Source organism: Nanorana parkeri, unplaced genomic scaffold (assembly GCF_000935625.1).
Source record: "Nanorana parkeri isolate BGI_ZX_2015 unplaced genomic scaffold, ASM93562v1 scaffold1757, whole genome shotgun sequence".
Taxonomy (NCBI): domain Eukaryota; kingdom Metazoa; phylum Chordata; class Amphibia; order Anura; family Dicroglossidae; genus Nanorana; species Nanorana parkeri.
Genome location: NW_017308025.1, coordinates 110,544 through 129,584, shown reverse-complemented (window position 1 = coordinate 129,584; position 19,041 = coordinate 110,544). Strand labels below are relative to the sequence as shown.

The following is a 19,041-nucleotide window of genomic DNA, read 5'->3' as shown; positions in this document are numbered from 1 at the left end:
CCCCCCCGCCAGTGGCTGGACAGTAAAAAGAGAAACGGCACAGTGATAAGCTCCCATCAGTTTTCTCTTTGCACTGCAGCACACCTGATTGATTCCCCTCTCTAAGCTCTGCTTTATAGAATTAATAGTAGACCGCAAGAAGCTGAAACTAAGTCAAATTCAAGTACTTACACTGCTTGCATTTAAAAAAAATTATTGTAACAGAGCTAAATTAATTTGGGTCTTTTATATCTGCCCAGGATATAGAGGATCTTTATTTTTCACATAATTGCTCCTGTATTCTCCTGCAGAAAAAATGAATAGATGTTCTTTGTGCAGTAAAAGAAAAATAGCACCTACCTGTCGGAGTAGAGCCTTAAAAGAGAGTGACCTTAATCTCATGGTTAAATTTTCTCCAGATATTCCAAAAGAGAAACCCTAAATGAGAATAAACATTATTTTTTGTTTGTTGTCTTTTTCTAAGTTATAAATAAAGTGTGTATAAAGAAGGTTGCCTAAAAAAATAACAAGTATACATACCATGATGATATAAACAATTAGACTGATCACCCCCAGAGCAAGGAACATTAGAGAGAGTAAAATTGTTCTTGCACTTCTTTCATTCTCATCAGTAATACTAAATGACTGTAAATCAGAAGAAAAATAAATCAGCTTATAGTAAAATAACTATAATATACTATACATATAAAGTTATTTAGCTTTAAAAGTAATAACATTTAAGACAAATAAAGAAAAAAAAAATCTTACCCCTATAACTTTTCCAAAAATAACAGCAAAAGTCGGGTATATACCACCAGAAACAGCTGCTGCAATAACGCCAATGATAATGTAGCCAGCTTCAGGTTTGTTCAGTGCAAGTATTTTGCCTAAAGAGAAACCGGGAAGATCCTCCTGAACAGCCTGCAATAAATATAATCATTTGGTGAAATAAGTCAGATTTGTTACCTTTCTTACATTGTAGCAATGGTCTATCTTTTTTTTTTTTTAAAGTGTCCCAATAACGTATTATACCACTACACAGTACCTAGCAATTACAATAGGCCAGAGAGCTGCAGCCTGGGTGGTAAAAAATTTTGCGTACTCAGATTCTTAGATATAACATAACCAGTTTCTACTGAGAAATGCAGTATATCTTTTCTGGAGCACGCAGAACAATAGAAAGCATAGACACTGGCTGGATTAATAGACATCATGCATTTGTATAAAGAACATTTTGCATGTCCCAGAAATTTTGGGAGATATTGGCAACATTTTGCCATTTTGTCTAAATGCCTTGTGTTACTGAAGAAGGTGAAATGAAAATGTTGCTTTCTTTGATGGCTCATGAGGGTTACAGAAGCTCAGTTCATAGTTCGAATTATAGTTTCTCATATCCTCTTGGCAGCTAGGCTGACCATTGTGCGCCATTGGAAAAGCTTAGTTTCTCCAAATTTGTCTGAGACTGTTGCCATAGTTAATCTCCATTACCAACATGAAAGGATTGTTTCATACCGGGAAGGTTACTCGAAGAGATTTTATGACGCCTGGTCCTACTGGAAACCTTGACCTGGCTCTGGAATCTCATCCTAATGGTTGCATTGTAATGCATAACCTCTCTTTACTTGGCTTTTTCTTTTCTTTTGCTCTTTCTAGCCTCTCCGTTCTCCCTTTCTACCTGTCTTTCCATGTTCTGTTATTCTCTTCATGGGTGTATATATGCGAGATATCTGTATATGAGTACTAAGACTGCTTTAATACTGCATCGAATGTAACATGTGATCACCCTGACTGTATTGTACTTTTTTGAAAAAAACTTTCCTTGATAAAAACCTATTGAAAATAAAATAATGAAAGTGACAGTATACAAGCAATGATCAAATACAGACAGAAAAAGAAATTAACACAAATACAAAAAACATTAAATTAAATAAACTAAACACTCATAAATACATCCAAAATAACACCCCCTAAATAAAGAATTTTAAAAAAACAGACTTTTTTTTTAACGCTGAACTCTGATCACTATACAAATGTTGGTTTCCCCCCTCCCTCTTCCCCATATAAATGAGGGTGCTTCCCCTCTGTATTTTAAGGATATAATGCTCATTTAATCTAGCTAGCATACAATATATAGAATAACTCCAGCCATCAATCAGGAATGAGTGTAGTGATTTAGGCAGAGTTTATTTTGCAGCAAAATGACTGAATTTGCCATCAGGGAAATGTGCCTGTTTGGTCTAGGGGATCTAAGAAAGAAGAATACTTATCTTAGTGGCAGCTGATGTTCTTACTTAATCCCATTTCTACACCAGAATGTGGGCAGCCCTCTGAGTCATCATGTTCAATGCAGGGCCAGCAGTGGCCACTGGTTCTGCATTGTATGTGATGACACCAGCAAGGAGGGCGGCAGCACGACCAGAGGAGAGGAGTGGCTTCATGGGACTGTTTGTAGATCAGCCTTGTGGGACCAAAGAACGAGGTAGGTAATCCTCTCTATTTTGCTTTGATCAGGGAAGTATCTACATTTTTGTAGATCATGTGAGGATGTTTGCTACATGCTAAGGTGTGCAAAGTTTAAAAATAACTGCGAGTGAACAAGAACTGTTTCCATTTCTAAATGGTCATGTAATGGTCTTTTCCCTGTACGTGAACTGAATGTTTTTTACATGACTTGGTGATGTTTTATCTCAATGTCGGGTTTGGCAGTACAAAGAAGGCAATGGGGCTGGGCAGGACACTCATTTCATGTTATTGTTGAAGCATCTGCTTGTCTTTGGTCACCCAACATGCCAGTTACACAGCATGATTTTACCTCTTCTTTGGTTTCATTTTTTTTTGCCTTGGATTTTCTTTTTGTAGATCTTCGTAATTTTCTGCTACTGGAACGTCTATGTAAGTTATCTCTGCCTATGATCTCCAGATTGCCGTGGTTTTGAAAATCAGGAGCAACATCTCCATCGTCCCCTTTTATATCTTCATATTCAAACATCTCTCCTTCATCCTCCACATCATCTTCTTCTGTGTCATCATTGATCTCAGCTTCTTCCTTTTTGTCATAACTCTGTGGGTTAAAATAAATAAATGAAACGTTTACATGAATTACAACACATATTTAAAATATGAGACATAAAGGGCCAGTATGTATCTTTAAGTCAATTTTTATAATGAGATAACATATCTTTAATGTAGGATTTTTAAACTCATTTAATAAAAATACAGAACATTGGATTACAGTCTTTTGTATCAATCTGGAGTGTTATCCTGTTTACTAATGTACATTTGTTTTAGTGAAGGGATTTTTAATACATTACAGTTACAAAATAGCAGGTAAAACAGAGTGTCATACTCTCCTTCACTACTGTGGCTTAAAATTCCACAGTTAAGCTAGTTTTTAGATAAAATGTCCTTTTTGGGTTAATCAAATCTGTGTACTTTTTGAAGCTACTAAGATTATAGAGCCATCATGCCGTTAGAATAATTAAAGATATTTTATGATTGGTAGCTTTGTTATACCTTGTAGCACTTTACTAATAATTCTTGGTGTAAAATAAAGGACACTTTAAACTTACCTGCAACATTACAAGAGAATAGTAAACTCCTTTGTGTTTCATGAGATCATCATGTGTCCCTTGTTCCACCACAACACCATTGTGAAAGCCTGCAATGACGTCAGCTGTACGGATGGTAGACAGGCGGTGTGCTATCACAATTGTGGTACGGCCAGCTCTAGCCTTGAAGAGAACAATAATTAACATTCTATTGTTGCTACCAAAATGTTGTGAAATGAAACAGGAACATAACCATTGTATAAATAATCCAGTAAACATAAATAGGTGCTCTTATCACCTTGTCTAGAGCATTCTGTACAATGCTTTCGCTTTGTGTGTCCAGAGCTGATGTGGCTTCATCAAGCAGGAGAATTTTCGGGTTACGTGCAAGAGCTCGGGCAATAGCTATTCTCTGCTTCTGTCCTCCACTCAGTTGAGCTCCTCTCTCACCGACCATGGTGTCTAAACCCTGTAGAGAAATTATCATAAAATCAGCACATGGTTCTCATGGTTTTTGTAATGACACAGAGTATGATGGTTTATGGCATAGATATAGGATGTCTTTGCAACCAGCAACTTTTAGCTCAAATTCAGTTTATCATTAGAGTTTGAAAAGACTGCCAGGTAAATGGGCAGATCTCTTTCCAAGAACAACATATGGCCAGACATCTGCCAGTCTTTGTAGTGTCAGGAGCCATTATGGTTTCTCATGAGATTCATACAATGTAGTGAAGGAGCACTTTTTGATCAGCCAGGACCCAATGAGATTTTCAAATATTTTACACGATCTTCATGTGTGATACCCAGCATTTCCAAAGGAAGAATCATAGGCATGACTTCATAGGGTTTCTAAGAACTGATCTGAGCATCTGAGGTTATTGAAACGGCAATCAAGATAAAATATCAATTTGCCTTAAAGTCCAACCTTTGGAGTAAGAAAGGGTAAGAAACCTCTGTCTTGCTGCCTTTGTCTGGAGAGGATTGCCCTCAATTCCTGTCTCAGTAAGAGGAGGGACAGGACATGATCAGAAATCACTCAAATGGGTACAAGGACAGCAAAAAAACAAAAAAAAACACCTTTTCATCAGAGTGGAGAAGAGCTAGAACCTCTGTTCTGTTTTTGTTGCTGTCTGTACTTTCATGCCTCATTGACTCCCTTTATTTAAATCTTGGTGTCATAAGGATAAAAAGTGAGGGGTATTCTCCATAACAGAGTTGCAGACAGAAAAAAAATCCCAACAGAATTTCCAAATTTTTCCTGCTTTATTAAAAACAGAAAAAAGAGTTGAGTGTAAAATAAAATGGCACTTATTGAAAGTAATTGAAATCTATACATTCCTATATATTGATAGAAGTTTAGATATTGATCACTTGTGAGTATTTGTCAGTGACAGCCAATAATTTTATGGTATAAACCATTTTTATCTTTAGGATTTAAAAAAGGTAGACGACTTTGTCTTTTCATGTGATTTCAAATATATTCAAAGCTGGTAACAACCTAAAACTCTTGCATAGATATATGTAAATGCTAAACTTCTTTTACCAGTTGAATACAAAGCAACCTATATTTTAGGTTCCCCTAATGTTTTAAGTCTTTGAAATATATGCAGCATTTGTATGAGCTATTCCTCATGTATGCAATTGCCTAATGTTGCCCTTGTCTGTTAGTGTGCTTACATGACATGCAAGCAATCAAAAGGACTTACATCTGGGAGTTTAGATATAAAATCATAGGCATTGGCTTCTTTAGTAGCTTGTATGATCTCAGCATCAGTAACGTCCTCTCTTCCATAGCGGATGTTTTCTTTGATTGTTGTTCCAAACAAAACAGGCTCTTGACTAACAACTCCAATGCTTTCACGCAGCCACTTCACGTTGAGGGTACGTATGTCATGCCCATCAACAGTCACCTTGTAGAAAGAAAAAAAAAAGATATTGCTTACAGCTGAAATCTTACATGCATCTCATTAAGATCCCATGGTAACTAATAAAATCATTCATTAAACCTCTAATACTATTTAAGAAACAATGGACCTATCCTAAAGTCAAAGAGTTCATTCAATGTACCTTGTTCTAAAGTTTGTATAAATTGCCCGTGAAACTTTGCAGCAAAATGAGGGCATGTGGTGCCTCTGGCAGGTGTTGTGGCATCTTGCCAATCATCTGATGCTCTGGGACATCCATTCCTGACATCTACAAGCAATACTTTATGTAGCCTGCACACAAATGTGATTTTGAGATTATGGGGGTGTATAATAAGAATTTGGAGAGGCCTTCATGATCAGATCTGGGAATCCATGCAATGCAAAACTAGAGTCTAGGACAAGGTGGTCCCAAAACCCAGATTTTAGATAATGGAGCGGCCTAGGTTTCCAGGATGTAGAGTGTTCAAAGTCCTGTGGTATATATACTTTTAAGTTGCATTGTTAATTGAATTGTACATCTAGACACACATATTTTTGCAAGCCTTATATAAGTCCATTTCATACCTCCCCTACAAGAGGGTCATAGAATCTCTGAAGAAGCTGAATTGTGGTGCTTTTTCCACAGCCACTGGCTCCAACTAGTGCAACAGTCTTTCCAGCTTGTACTTTAATGTTCAATCCCTTTAAAATCTAGAAGAAAATTAGTACATGCATAAGTAAATCAATGACTGCTCTTTTCTATATTTTTTTTGGGCATTTTCATATTTTCTAATGTTAGTTCAGCAATTGTCTGGCCCATTAATGGTGACACGAGTTACATGCTCAGTGATCTCTGTGCATATGGTACTTTTTTCCTTGGTTCTGGAGCTAAAATAGAATAGAGGAGGGACAGAAGATATAATACAGGTACACAATGTCTAACATGAGCAGTGTGGTGAGTCAACATTGTGTTATCTTTGCTGAGGCATATCAGGTGAATGCAATTGTACTATGGGCGATTTACCTAACAACACAGTGAAAATAAATTAGCGCATATATAGGAATTTTATGTATATATTGCGTCCTAATTGGTAATATATAAAGCGTATTCATTCATAACCCAGCAGTTCATGTTAATCAAAACTTAGATGAGCAGTACTTGGTATTTATTTGCTTGAATGTAAAACTCAAAAGTACTAATGGTTAAAACTTTCTTTTATGCACAGACAGGAACATAAACATAATGAATTGTCCTAGCATGCATGTTAATATTAATATGAGAATGAGAAGAAACACAGCCAGACACCTTCAGTGTCAGCTTAAATCAGGGCAAACTATAGCAGAATTTCAAAACTGTCTTTCTTTACTTCCTATGAAATCATTCAGTTTTGGTCTGATGTAGTCTGCTTCCACACTCACATGAGAATTATCACCCAATCCAGACAAAAATGGGCAGACTGAATTATGGACAGCTTTATAGTGAACATTCAGGACATTAGTAGGTCACCATGGTGTTTTATAAGAATATTCAGAGTAGAATTTCTTATTGGGTTGTATCGGGCTGAAATCTATTGTAGCACCGCTTACTCACGGGGCTATTTACAAAAAGGTGAAGAGTTTGGAGAAGGCAGGAGAAGTGAACAATCTAGGACAACAGTGAGCTGAATTGGAGAATCTTTCCAAAGCAGCTATTTTGGCCTAGATTGTTCACTTCTTCTGTCTTCTCCAAACTCTTCACCCTTTAGTGAATCGCCCTGTCAGTCTTTGCTATACATCAGCTTCAGCAACCTAAAACCTTAACCACTTAATTAGCAGACACTTACTTGTGTATCTGGTCTGGTTGGGTAGGAAAAATGAATGTTTTTGAAATCAATATTCCCTATCAGTTTATCTGGTTTGTGCCCAATGTTTGAACTGCTGTCTATTGGTCTGGGCTGGAAACAAAAAAAAGAAAATGAAAATATCAGGTTATAAAAGTAAAAAAGATAATTTGGTATTACAGAAACTTATAATTATAATCATAAACATAATTCTTTATATACATCAAATATGTAAAGGATATACAGTGTTTATAGGTATTCTCTTTATTATGTGTTATGTTCAGTGATAAAAAAAATATATCTATTTTAGGTTCAAACGAGAGCAGACGCATTTTCCTAATCATACTTCAGCAGTGCTGTGAAACGGGTCTACAGGGCAGCTTAAGAAGCCTGTAGAGTGAATCAAAAGAGGAGAGACACACCTACTCCCTCTCTCTTAGCAGACACATTACTATCCTGCTAAGACAGTTATAAGCTGTACTTCCAAACATGCAATCTGTAGTGAATTATCGTATAAGAAATCCCAGTGTGCTTTGCAAACCGTGTATCATGGATGCATCCTATATTAAATGTTCATTTATACATAAAGAATTTATCAAAAATAATTGCAAAAATATATTAATAATGTTTAATGCTTTACTGCTCAAACAGATTTTTTCCCCCACAAATGTTGTTAGCCTAAATAAAGCAACCACATCTAAGGACTGGCATGTTACAATATATTCACTTATTTAGGTTTAGATGATTGTTGATCTAATGAGTGGAAACAAAAAAGCTTAAGCATAAACTGCAGTTATCTTTAGTAATTCATAGTAAATTTTAATACATCACAGTCAGAACGCTAACAGGTCTATTCACAAACGGGTGAAGAGTTTGGAGAAGGCAGGTGAACAATCTAGGACAACATAACTGAACTGGAAAGTGAGCTAAATTGGAGAGTTTTTCCAAATTAGCTATCAGCTAGATTGTTCACTTCTCCTGCTTTCTCCAAACTCTTCACCAGTTAGTGAATAAACCTATAAAACATCCAATTGCTTGCTATGGGTTACTACAGATAGCACTCCTGGATGAAGGTTTACAGAGTAAAACAAAGGGCAAATTGCACTAACCCATTAGCAACCAATCAGAATTCAGACATAAGTAATCATAAACCTGATGATTTGTTAAGTGCTACAGCTTTTTTGCACTTTAAACAGCTTTTGAATAAACCCATTTTTTTTTATGAGCATGGCCTCATATTAATATGTCAAGCTATTGTGTGTAGTACTCGTTGCTAGGCTAGCAGTAACATCTTTATAACAGACTTAAAATATGCAACAAATGGGAGCGGGGTTGCATAAAAAAATGCAAGCAGTTTATTCAAGGACATAAACTAGCTTGTCAACAGAAGGAAGTGAACATGTGTTTTGCTCAGTATATTTTCTTAGTGACAGTTTCTCTTGCCTTCCAAAGCCCAGAATCTCAGTGTAACTCTGTGAATACTAAATAAAACTTACATCAGGGCACACGGTGTTATTTCACTGTCTTTTAGGTTCACAGACATTTTGATATCTGGTGGAAGGAGCACATGTGGTTCTCGTTGCAGTCAACTATACCTAATTCATAGAGAAACGTTCCATGAATTTGGCCATTAGAACCATCAAACCCAATGGTACTATGTTAAAATTAAAAGATAATAAGGTCATTGCAACAAAATTGGAGAAAACAAACATGAGAACAAAATTCAAATTATTGCCTTTGGTAACAAATTATAATTCTCATTTTTTTCATAACATGAAAGGTGAAACTGAATTGGTTCCTATTGGCAACAACTTCATTTTTGTTTTTTTAATTGCATTTTATTTTCTCAAGTTTTAATGCATCAGTCTCAGCGTCTATTTTATCCCCACTTATAAAGCCACAGTTGCTTTAAGACAAAGGAGAGTCTGTGGCATTGGTCACGTTGGTGGACAACTTTAATTTCACTTTGTGAATGCGCAACTGAGTCCTCTGACTTCTGTGCTTAGCACAGGCCTTTTGTTGTTGTTCATCAATGCATGCAGATAAAAATTTCCCTACTAGCAATGATAAGAGCAGGCACCCTGAAATATTTTCTCTTAGAAACTTTTAAATACTGTAAATTGCAGACACATGTCTCTTTTTTGGCTTGGGGAATTTTAGCACTGGACAGGTTTTCAGTATGATTACAGCATGTTTGAGCGATGACCAAATCCCATTTAACCTAGTGCCATGCTTTTGTAATGTCAGAGGAAGCCACATCTAGGAAAACGCCATGACACAAACATGCAAACTGAATGGAGGTAGAGACCCTGTCCAGTATGAAACTAAGGGCTGTTGAGTCTCCAAGCAACATGCATGGCCACTGATCTAGCATACTAACCCACATAGGCAACAGCTACAAATGTGAGTGTATGAACATACCTTATTGATGATATGATACACTTCAAAGGCAGCCCCACGTGCATTAGCTATGCTCTCTAGGTTTGGTGCAGCTTGACCAAGGGAAAAAGTCCCAATAAGCACAGAGAAAAACACCTGTTCAAAAGAAAACACAATGTCAAGTTCTTGGTATCTTAAACTTTTCACTGGACAGTTTGTTACATATTTTTTATCCTAAAGACACCATATATTTTAAAAGATATATAAATATTAATATGAAGCATGAAAGCTATAGCTAACTGGACATGGATCTAGTTATCTTCCAGAGCAGCCCAAGAGCCCTATAACCCATAGTTCAGTAATATGCATGTACCAAAAAGTCTGGCCTGCTATCTCCTGGGCCTCACCAGTGGTCCAATAATGTGATAGGCAGCTTCACTAACCAATTGTTACATGAATAGCACGTTTGCATAATAGTGGAGCAGAGTTCCAAAGCAATCTACAAGATAACTCAGACTCCTAGTGGTGTTTGCTCTGCCATTAAAGAGGTGGTTTACTAAAATTTCAGAGACTTTGTTTTAAACTTGTCTGTTTTAAACTTGTCAATTACCACCCGAGATCCAGCTTCATTTGGCTATTCTTGGCAGTTGGGCCAAGTGACGCAGCACAAAGGATCCCAATTAGACATGGTTTATTCAAATGCTTTACCCTAAGCAAGACAAAATGTCCAAGCACACAGGGATACCACCTCTAGAATGGCCATCTACACCTGCCTTGACCCTCTGACTTCTCTTGTATTTCTTCAAGTATCCCCACTAGAGTTCCAGCCTATGCCTTTTTAAGGTGGTCATTACAAAGTCAAGTGAAAAGGCATTACATTGCCAGCTGTATTATCCATAATGACAAAAAGAGAGTTTCCAGGTAAGAAACACTCTGATAAAGGTCATGGAAGATTGGGACAGTTTACAAGATCTCATCACTAGAGGTTCTTACAAATAATACATTGATGGGAGATTTAGTCCAACTGCATATACCAAAATCTGGAATATAAATTTTGGTTGAATTCATTTTTAGTAGTAGTAGTAGTAGTAACAACAGTAGTAGTAACAGTTAAACAAACTTACAATTAACACTTTCCCAATGGTGTATATGCCCGGTTCATCTGTTGTTAATTTGGTCCCATACCAGAAAGCTAGGGCATAAGCTCCGAAAATGAGGAACTGTGTAAGCCCCAAAGATACATTTGTTGTAATAGACTTTTTAATGCCCACTTTTTTTGCTTCACGCAAGTTGACATTGTACCTGCAGGAGAAAATGAATCTCTAGTTAATAACAGTTTATTGATATAAGTTTCGAAAAACAATTAGAATTCCTAATAAATCTGGACTTCACATATAACTAAAAATGTCATTTTAGAGTGGATCAACCCTTTGAAAATGTTTAATGGGCACCTAATTCAATTTGGAATATGTATTTTAAAAGCCAGCTAAACCATTTTTAGGCAGTAAAGAGACAGAAGCACCGACAGGTTTTTACTGCTCTCCCTAGTGTGGACTTCCTTTCTCAGTGACACCCTGTCAAACCTGGACAAATAGAGTGTCACTGTGACAGAAGTGAGGGAAAATGTACCCATTGGGGAACCAGACTGTAATAAAACCTGACAGTGGCTCTATTGCTTTCACACTCCTAACAAAGGCATTTTTTAAAATCTCTGTTTGGGTTTATGTTGTAGAGAGACACAAACAGAGATTTCATTTCCTGCCCCAGTGGGAGAGAGGGAATTACTTTAAGGCTGTGTTCACCCTTTTGGTTTGCAGTAAGGTGTGGTAAAAGCATGTTACCAGAATACCCCTGATTTATTTTTGATGTTTTACCATCAATCAGTATCCCGTCCAGCTCCTGGCAACCAGTGATGTCACTGGTTGCCAGGAGCTGGGCGGGACACTGACCCGAGCATCCCACTCAGCTTCTGGCAACCAGTGACGTCATTGGACAGAGTGTCCCAGGTTGCTAAAAGCCGGGCAGGGAGATGTGTATGGTCCTTACTCATCTACCCGGGATTGTGTAGCAGAAGCGCACGCACGTGATCCGAAGAAAGACTGTCTGAAGCAACAGCCTCAGGCTGCCTCAATAAAGGGATGGCCCTGAATGCACCTCAGAAGGACTGTTCACTAAAATGCAATGCACAAAGCATCGCAGTGCAGCACAACGCATATTCCGTATATTGTGGTGAGCACCTCAGAAGGACTGTTTAGTAAAATGCAATGCACAAAGCATCGCAGTGCAGCACAACGCACATTCCGTATATTGTGGTGAGCTGCATTGCTAAAAAAGTGTTCACAAGCTTTTTTTTTTGTAGTGCATTGACAGACTATTTAAAATGAATGGGCTACCTCAATGCAACGCACCTTAAGGTGTGACATAAAGCGCATTTATGCACTGCAAGGGATTCCAAACATGTGAAAAGGCCCTAAAAGTAGGATGTGACACCTATGAGTGCTTGGTATTCAACGCTATCATTGCTTTAGTTTGCCTGCTAATGTTACAGCCACACTTTGATATATTACATAAAACATTATACATCAGGGATATTGCAACAAATGTAGAAAGATCCAGTATAGGAATGGGATCGTAAATAGCACACTACTGATTGCACGCACTTTGCCAGAGCCTTTTCTTGCCCATTAAAAGCAACAACTGTCCGTATTGCAGTAAGGACCTCCTCTGCCACGGCTCCAGCTTTAGCGTAAGAGGTCAGTTCTTTTGTCGTGAAGATAGCCAGTAGCTATAAAAAGAAAATATGGTCTTGTTTTATATCAAATTTAGCAGTACGTCGAGCATCATATTTTATAACAGAGCCTTAATGAGGAAAAAGAACATTTTCTACTATAGATATTTGTGTGAGAGCTTATGAATATGACACTTAAGGACGAAAAGTTCTCAAAAACATACAGGTGTTCTATTATGGGTAATTAAGCCTTTCTATGGAAAAGTTGAGCAGCTTGTACATGAACAGATTGCTAGAGCCCTGTGCCAATATTTCACATGAAAAGAGAAGTGTAGACAATGATTTTTCCCCTATCGGACACAAATCTGCTTTAGTCTTAGTTGCAAATCCCTAATTATCAGCTATTGTCACCCCCCATCTCTACAATTGTATGCAATAATATGACAGATTTTTGCAAGCAGTATTTAAAGCTCATTACCTGGCAAACAGATCTTTATGCAGTTGAGCAAAATATATGTAACTTTCATACCTAACAAGGGGTTTGTAATTATGAGCAGGCAGTACTAAAATCTAGACACCTCTGCCAAGCTGTATAGCATGATTCTTCACCCCCTGAGACCACTCTGTACACTATAGCATTGTCTAGGATCCTCCCAGCCTGTGGTTGGACAATAAAATAGCAGCAGCACATTGATGAGATCATAATTCCACTCTCCCCTCCTCTAAGGTCTTATGCACACATGCCTCCTGGGTTTGACTTAGGGAAGATTGATCTGGGAAATATAAAACTTTTACCTCCCATATTCATCTCTCCTACATTTAAATGTACTTGCATTTACATGGGTCTACATGTATTTACATGCCACATGTCTACATGTGTTTAGCTGAAATAAACCATGCTAAATGGTCCTGCGGTGCACCTATTTCTTTTTGTGCATACGCAGCTACACTGATTGCACTTAGATGCTGCTGAACATCTAGGTGCATTCTATCAGCCATACAAAAGCAATATACACTGAGTGGCCAGATTATTAGGACCACCTAACGTTTGTAGGCAAATTAGCTATAATTAGCTATAATTTCGCACTGAAGTTGCTAGAGGGCCAGACCATTATAAATAGGGAAGCAGGTTGTTTACCACGACAGTAGAAGTGATGTTTTCACCTTTCAACATCTCGTGGAGTCACGAGGCGGCCCGACAAAGCCATCTCGTGGAGTCATCTCGTGGCCCAAAGAAGTACTGATGGGATGGTCATAATAATCTGGCCACTCAGTGTATACTTCCAGAAGTATTTAGAAATGAGCTCCAAATGCATCTGGTTGCATGTATTGTGATGCCTGTGTGCATGAGGCACTACTAGTGTTAGACAGCACTAAGCAATCCAGCAGAACAAGCTTCCTGTGCTGAACGAACAGCACTGAGCAATGCAGCATATCGAGCTTCCAGTGTTAGACAGACAGCACTAGGCAATCCAGACATAACCTGACTATATAAAAAAGCTGCGACTCCCTCTTCCAAAAGTGCCTACAGACATTAGAGAATGTTTGTTTGTATAAAAATAGTACACCTATCAATGCCTGGTGCTGCTAATTAGAAGAACAGCTATTCGGATTGACTGATTGTCTACCCATTACAAGCCTTCGCGATCTTCAGACCAGATCTTGAAGCAGACATTAGATATCCCTATTTATCCAACATACACAGGCACTTGACAGTGCATAACTGGCAAAATCCCCACAGAGCACATATCCATTACAGGTAAACAAGCAAAGCAAATACAAAAATGATTCAACTTACTTTGGACCACAATGCTGCAGATACACCGAGCAGAGGGCTTACTGACAGGATTACCAGTGTCAGTTTCCAGCCATTTATAAATCCAATGATGATTCCAGTCAAAAAAGTTGAAAAGTATTGAACAAATATAGAGATTTTGTCTCCAAGTCCATCATGTATAGTGTTAATATCACTAAAAAAGAAAAATATGGCATTGTACATTGCATTTTTTACAACAAATTTTTATTATTGTATACAGGAACTGGTGCAGGAAATTAGCAGCGGTAATATGCAGCAAAGGATGAAAAAAGGTGAACAGTATTTGGCATTTGTTTATGATACAGTAATTTAGACAACTAAAAGGTTGATTTACTAATGCAAATAGGCTGTTCTCTTTGCAAGGGCTTAGCATGGGAGTGTAAATAGCACACTACTCGCACTTAGTAGGGTGAATGTGGTGAAAATTCACTTTGCAATAAATCATGTGCAGGGAAAATAGAACAAAAAGTATTTTTGCTTGCACATGATTGGGTGATGAAAGTCAGCAGAGCTTCACCTCATTCACTGAACTAAGGGGTGCAGGGGAAGCTACAAAGTGTTAATTTCCTTGCAAAGTGAACAGCCCATTTGCCTGTAGTAAATCAACCCCCAGATAAGGTTTACATGTACTTTACTGATCCCTCAGAACTATGAAATACTGTGTTAGATGTTATCACGCATATATAGCTTGCTATAGATCAGTCTGTATTCATTAGACATTCTTACTCAGTCAGTCTGGTGTTGAGTGTCCCAATCTGGGTGGTATCAAACCAAGTCATTTCTTGATGAAGCACAGCTTTAAAGAACTTCTGTCGTATTCTATGAGCCTGTCTTGCAGCAGATATCACAAATGTCCAAACTTGAAAAAAGCTAAGAACCAACGTAGCACAGCCAATGGCAACATAATAATATGAATATCTATAAAGAAAAAACAGACCACAAGAGTTTCACAATACTATATAGTCAATATTGATGGCACATTACATTGAACAAACGAGACCAGTGACAACTAAAATAACAGACTGCAAGCAGGTATAAAGGTACACATCTACATGTGTATACCATGCTGCTGGCGTATAAACAGAGGAATGATAGTAGATACTACAGTATTTCCTCCGGTTAGTGGACAGCCAGCAGGTAGATTAGGTATCCCTCATCTTATTTACTTTTTTAGTCTGCAGAAGAGGAAAAAAATAAAAGTGTGAAGTTCCCCCCCAATTCATACCAGACCCTTTATGTCTGGTAGGAATGTTAGGAGGGACCCCCCCCCCCCTCCAAGTTAAAACAAAAAAATGCGTGGGGTTCCCCCAAAATCCAATCCATACCAAGCCCTTAAGGTCTGGTAGGAATTTGAAGGGGGATCCCCAGCCCCCCAAAATGGGGGGGGGACCGTGGGGTGCCCCCTAACATTCCTACCAGCCCCTTGATCCGAGCATTGGCCTGGCAGGGCAGGAAAGGGGGGGCGATTGAGCCCCCCCGGTGCCTTACCAGGCCACGTGCCTTCGGCATTGGGAGGGTGTCCCCATGCAGATGGGGACAAGGGCCTCTTCTGGGGGGGAGCTCGATCGCCCCCCCCCCTTTCCTGCCCTGCCGGGCCAGTGCTTGGATCAAGGGTCTGGTAGGAATGTTAGGGGGGACCCCACATTTTTTTGTCCTTTTTTGGGGGCTGGGGTTTCCCCTTAAAATTCCTACCAGACCTAAAGGGCCTGGTATGGATTTTGGGGGAACCCCACTCACATTTTTTTTGTTTAAACTTGGGGGGTCCCTCCTAAAATTCCTACCAGACCTAAAGGGTCTAGTATCAAATGGGGGGGGACCTCACGCTTTTTTTTTTTTTTCCTCTTCTGCAGACTAAAAAAAATGTAATTTTGCTGTAATGGAATTTCATCCAACAAACGAAATTTTGTCCAAGAAACGAAATTTCGTCCAGACTACCGCTAACGAATTTTGTCCAAATCCGAATCCTGAAACAAATCAAATTTCGGACCCGAATCCCGAAAAACGAAATAACGCAAGTTCGAATTCAAACGAATCATAACAATTTTTTTGCCAGTGCACATGTATAGCATCCACTATTTTATATCTATAGGTACCCTTGCACTGTTTTAGGTAGATTAGTTGTCCACCATCTTATGTCTATAGCTACCAATACACTGTTTGTAGGTGAATTAGGTGTTCATCATTTTATATCTGTAGTGTACCCTTGCACTGTTTTAGGTGGATTAGGTGTCCATCATCTTATGTCTATAGGTACCCTTGCACTGTTTGTAGGTGAATTAGGTGTTTATCATTTTATATCTGTAGTGTACCCTTGCACTGTTTTAGGTAGATTAGGTGTCCTTCCTCTTATACCTATAGGTAACCTTACACAATGTTTGCCGAAAGTTTTGTTGAAATTCGGTCATTTGTAATATTTTCTTACCTTGTCATTTCTGCTTCTATGTCAATAGTACCAATGATCTTTTGATTACATTCTCCAGGTAGAGGGGGAGTAATATTTAATGCTGTTACTATGGGAAAAGACATAAAAACACAAAAATGGAGTATAATTTCATTTTACACAATATGTTCTGTTTGGTTTCTCATGTTTTTTTTGTATTGTTTTTCATGATTTTATGATTTGGGGGTCATTTCACAAAAGCGTTTATTTTAATGGGTGGATGCTGAATAATTTTACTGGCATTTTGCATAATTTGAGGGATCCAGAGCCTCCACTCTTAACCCCCTTCCATGGAGTCTCATTCATTCTGTTGCTTTCCCAATAAAGTAATATAGTAAAATAAAAATGAACAGAGAGGATCCCTCAATCAAGGTCATGGCAGGTGGTAGAGCTGGGAAGTCAGGTTTTTACTGGATCTTTTAGCCTTTGTACTATTTTAATGACTTTACTGCTGTTGTATGTTATACATTAAAACGTGTTTGAAATGAAATGAAAACATGCATGACGCTTACTGTTTTGGTTCACACTACTCTGAACGAAAGCATCTGTCATCTCCCCAAAGACTATGATCATGATGGGAAGTCCAGTGCCGGCGGCAAGTGCACATATTATTCCAAGGATCATCAGTAGTATATCCCATTTATCAGCATAGCCAAGCTGCAAGGAAAACACTATTATATTTCTAATCACTTAATATGATACTTTCAGTGAGTAATGTGATCCGTTCACGCACGGATTTCCTGTAATGTCATATAACCTGGAAATGCCTTTTCTTTGTATGCTCATGTTATTTTAAAGCTGAAACTCCAGGAAAACCGCTAAAAACAAAAAGCCTGCAGCCGTCAAAAAAAAACACAAACAGTAACTGCAGCTGACTGACTTCAGTCACTGTTCAGCTGACAATTTTTCACCCAGTTCCTTCAATTTTCAGATCAAGGTTTGTGGAGCTGGCAGAGCTACTGACGGATTGTATTTTGGCTAGGGATGCACCGATACTTTTCCGATACCAGTGCCGATACTTGGCATTTTCATGAGAAATACCAGGGTTGCAGCGGTTGCAGCTGGGACCTGGCTCTGGCGCTCCACCACTGTCCTGAAATCATTAGTCTGTATTGTTTTTTGGAAAACTGTCACATGACAATAAACAAAAATGTATCAGTACTTGTCTCTGTGAGTACTTGGGCATGCATCAGTACTTGTACTTGAAAAAATGGTATTGGTGCATCTCTTTATATATGTTTAGAAAAACCAAATCATACATTAAAACAGAGATGTACAAATCCCAGGAGCTCCGTGTGCTCCTTACAAACGACAGCTGCCTCCTAATTTTTGAATTTTTCTCTAGTCTAGTCTTGGAGCTGGAAAAGTATCTGTACTTGTACCGAGTACAGTACTTGGTATCATTGCATCCCTAATTTTGGCTGAACAAAATGTGATTTGTGTATGGCCAGTATTACATTGAATTATTACATATTAGCCCTTCACTTGAAGCCTACTGACTGGACAGTGAAAGAGCAGCAGTAAACTGATAAGGTTATCTCTCTGCTCACTCTCTTCTCCCCCTCCTATCAGCATGTTCCTTGTCAACATTTGCATGCAGCCCGCCTGACTGACTTTCAGTCCTGTCCCTCCCGCCCCCAGGGTGCTGCTGTATAGGGGATTGTAAGATACCGATATCAAGTCAAATCAGGTACGTACATTTCTCAATAAATATATGGCTGCATTAACATGTGTATTTTATATACCAGTTCTGAGATTTACACAGCCCTGTCAACAGGGGGGCAGAATATCTGATTTTTGTCTGTTGCAGTTAATGAAGAACTCAGAGCAAACAAAATCTTAAACCTTGCAGTGGGACTACCCCAGCACTGAAAAGGTTAAGTGCCCGTTATATTTAGGGAGCTAAAAGAACAAAGTTATACTCACCCGAAGCACGATCCCGCCTGGCTCCTAGAGGGTCCCTTAAGCCTGTCTCCTCCTCCGCTCTGTCCCTCAGCATCCTCACCTAATATACAATGTATAGGACTTGATGACTCACTGGACCTTAGACAGCTGGAGCGTAGGGGGGAGTGAGACTGAAGGGACCAGTCTAGGAGCCAGCCGGGATTGTGGTTCGGGTGAGTATAACTTTAGCTCCCAAGAGAAAAGGGTTAAAATTTTGTTTGCCCAAAGTTCTTCTTTAATTTAGACTTGCAGGTCTCTACCCTGGCCCTAACATGTAACTGTAAGGGAAGAGCAAACCTCTCTGTCACTCTACTCTCTCCTTCTATCAGCATGCTTGCAATGCAGCACAACTGATTGACTCATTGTGCCGCATCTTCCTCCCCTACTCTGACCTCTGTTGTGCAGGGACAGCAAGAAACTGAAACCAAGTAAAATGCAGGTACTTACAATGCTTGCATTTATAAAACACTAGGGTGTTTAAAT

At 38.6% G+C, this 19,041-nt stretch overlaps 1 protein-coding gene across 1 annotated transcript in view; it reads right to left on the bottom strand.

The window, feature by feature from the left end:
• LOC108799558 (multidrug resistance protein 1B-like) overlaps nucleotides 1-19,041 on the bottom strand; it is a 42,529-nt gene that overhangs the window by 22,641 nt on the left and 847 nt on the right. Inside the window, exons 2-17 of the mRNA XM_018571433.1 lie at nucleotides 17,124-17,271; nucleotides 16,597-16,681; nucleotides 14,901-15,092; nucleotides 14,157-14,328; nucleotides 12,291-12,415; nucleotides 10,755-10,932; nucleotides 9,673-9,786; nucleotides 7,255-7,365; nucleotides 6,017-6,142; nucleotides 5,234-5,437; nucleotides 3,826-3,996; nucleotides 3,549-3,710; nucleotides 2,792-3,040; nucleotides 748-900; nucleotides 520-624; nucleotides 340-417 (exon numbers count right to left, since the gene is read on the bottom strand). Of these exons, the coding sequence (XP_018426935.1) occupies nucleotides 340-417; nucleotides 520-624; nucleotides 748-900; nucleotides 2,792-3,040; nucleotides 3,549-3,710; nucleotides 3,826-3,996; nucleotides 5,234-5,437; nucleotides 6,017-6,142; nucleotides 7,255-7,365; nucleotides 9,673-9,786; nucleotides 10,755-10,932; nucleotides 12,291-12,415; nucleotides 14,157-14,328; nucleotides 14,901-15,092; nucleotides 16,597-16,681; nucleotides 17,124-17,271 (2,373 nt within the window). The remainder of the gene's footprint in view (nucleotides 1-339; nucleotides 418-519; nucleotides 625-747; nucleotides 901-2,791; nucleotides 3,041-3,548; nucleotides 3,711-3,825; nucleotides 3,997-5,233; nucleotides 5,438-6,016; nucleotides 6,143-7,254; nucleotides 7,366-9,672; nucleotides 9,787-10,754; nucleotides 10,933-12,290; nucleotides 12,416-14,156; nucleotides 14,329-14,900; nucleotides 15,093-16,596; nucleotides 16,682-17,123; nucleotides 17,272-19,041) is intronic.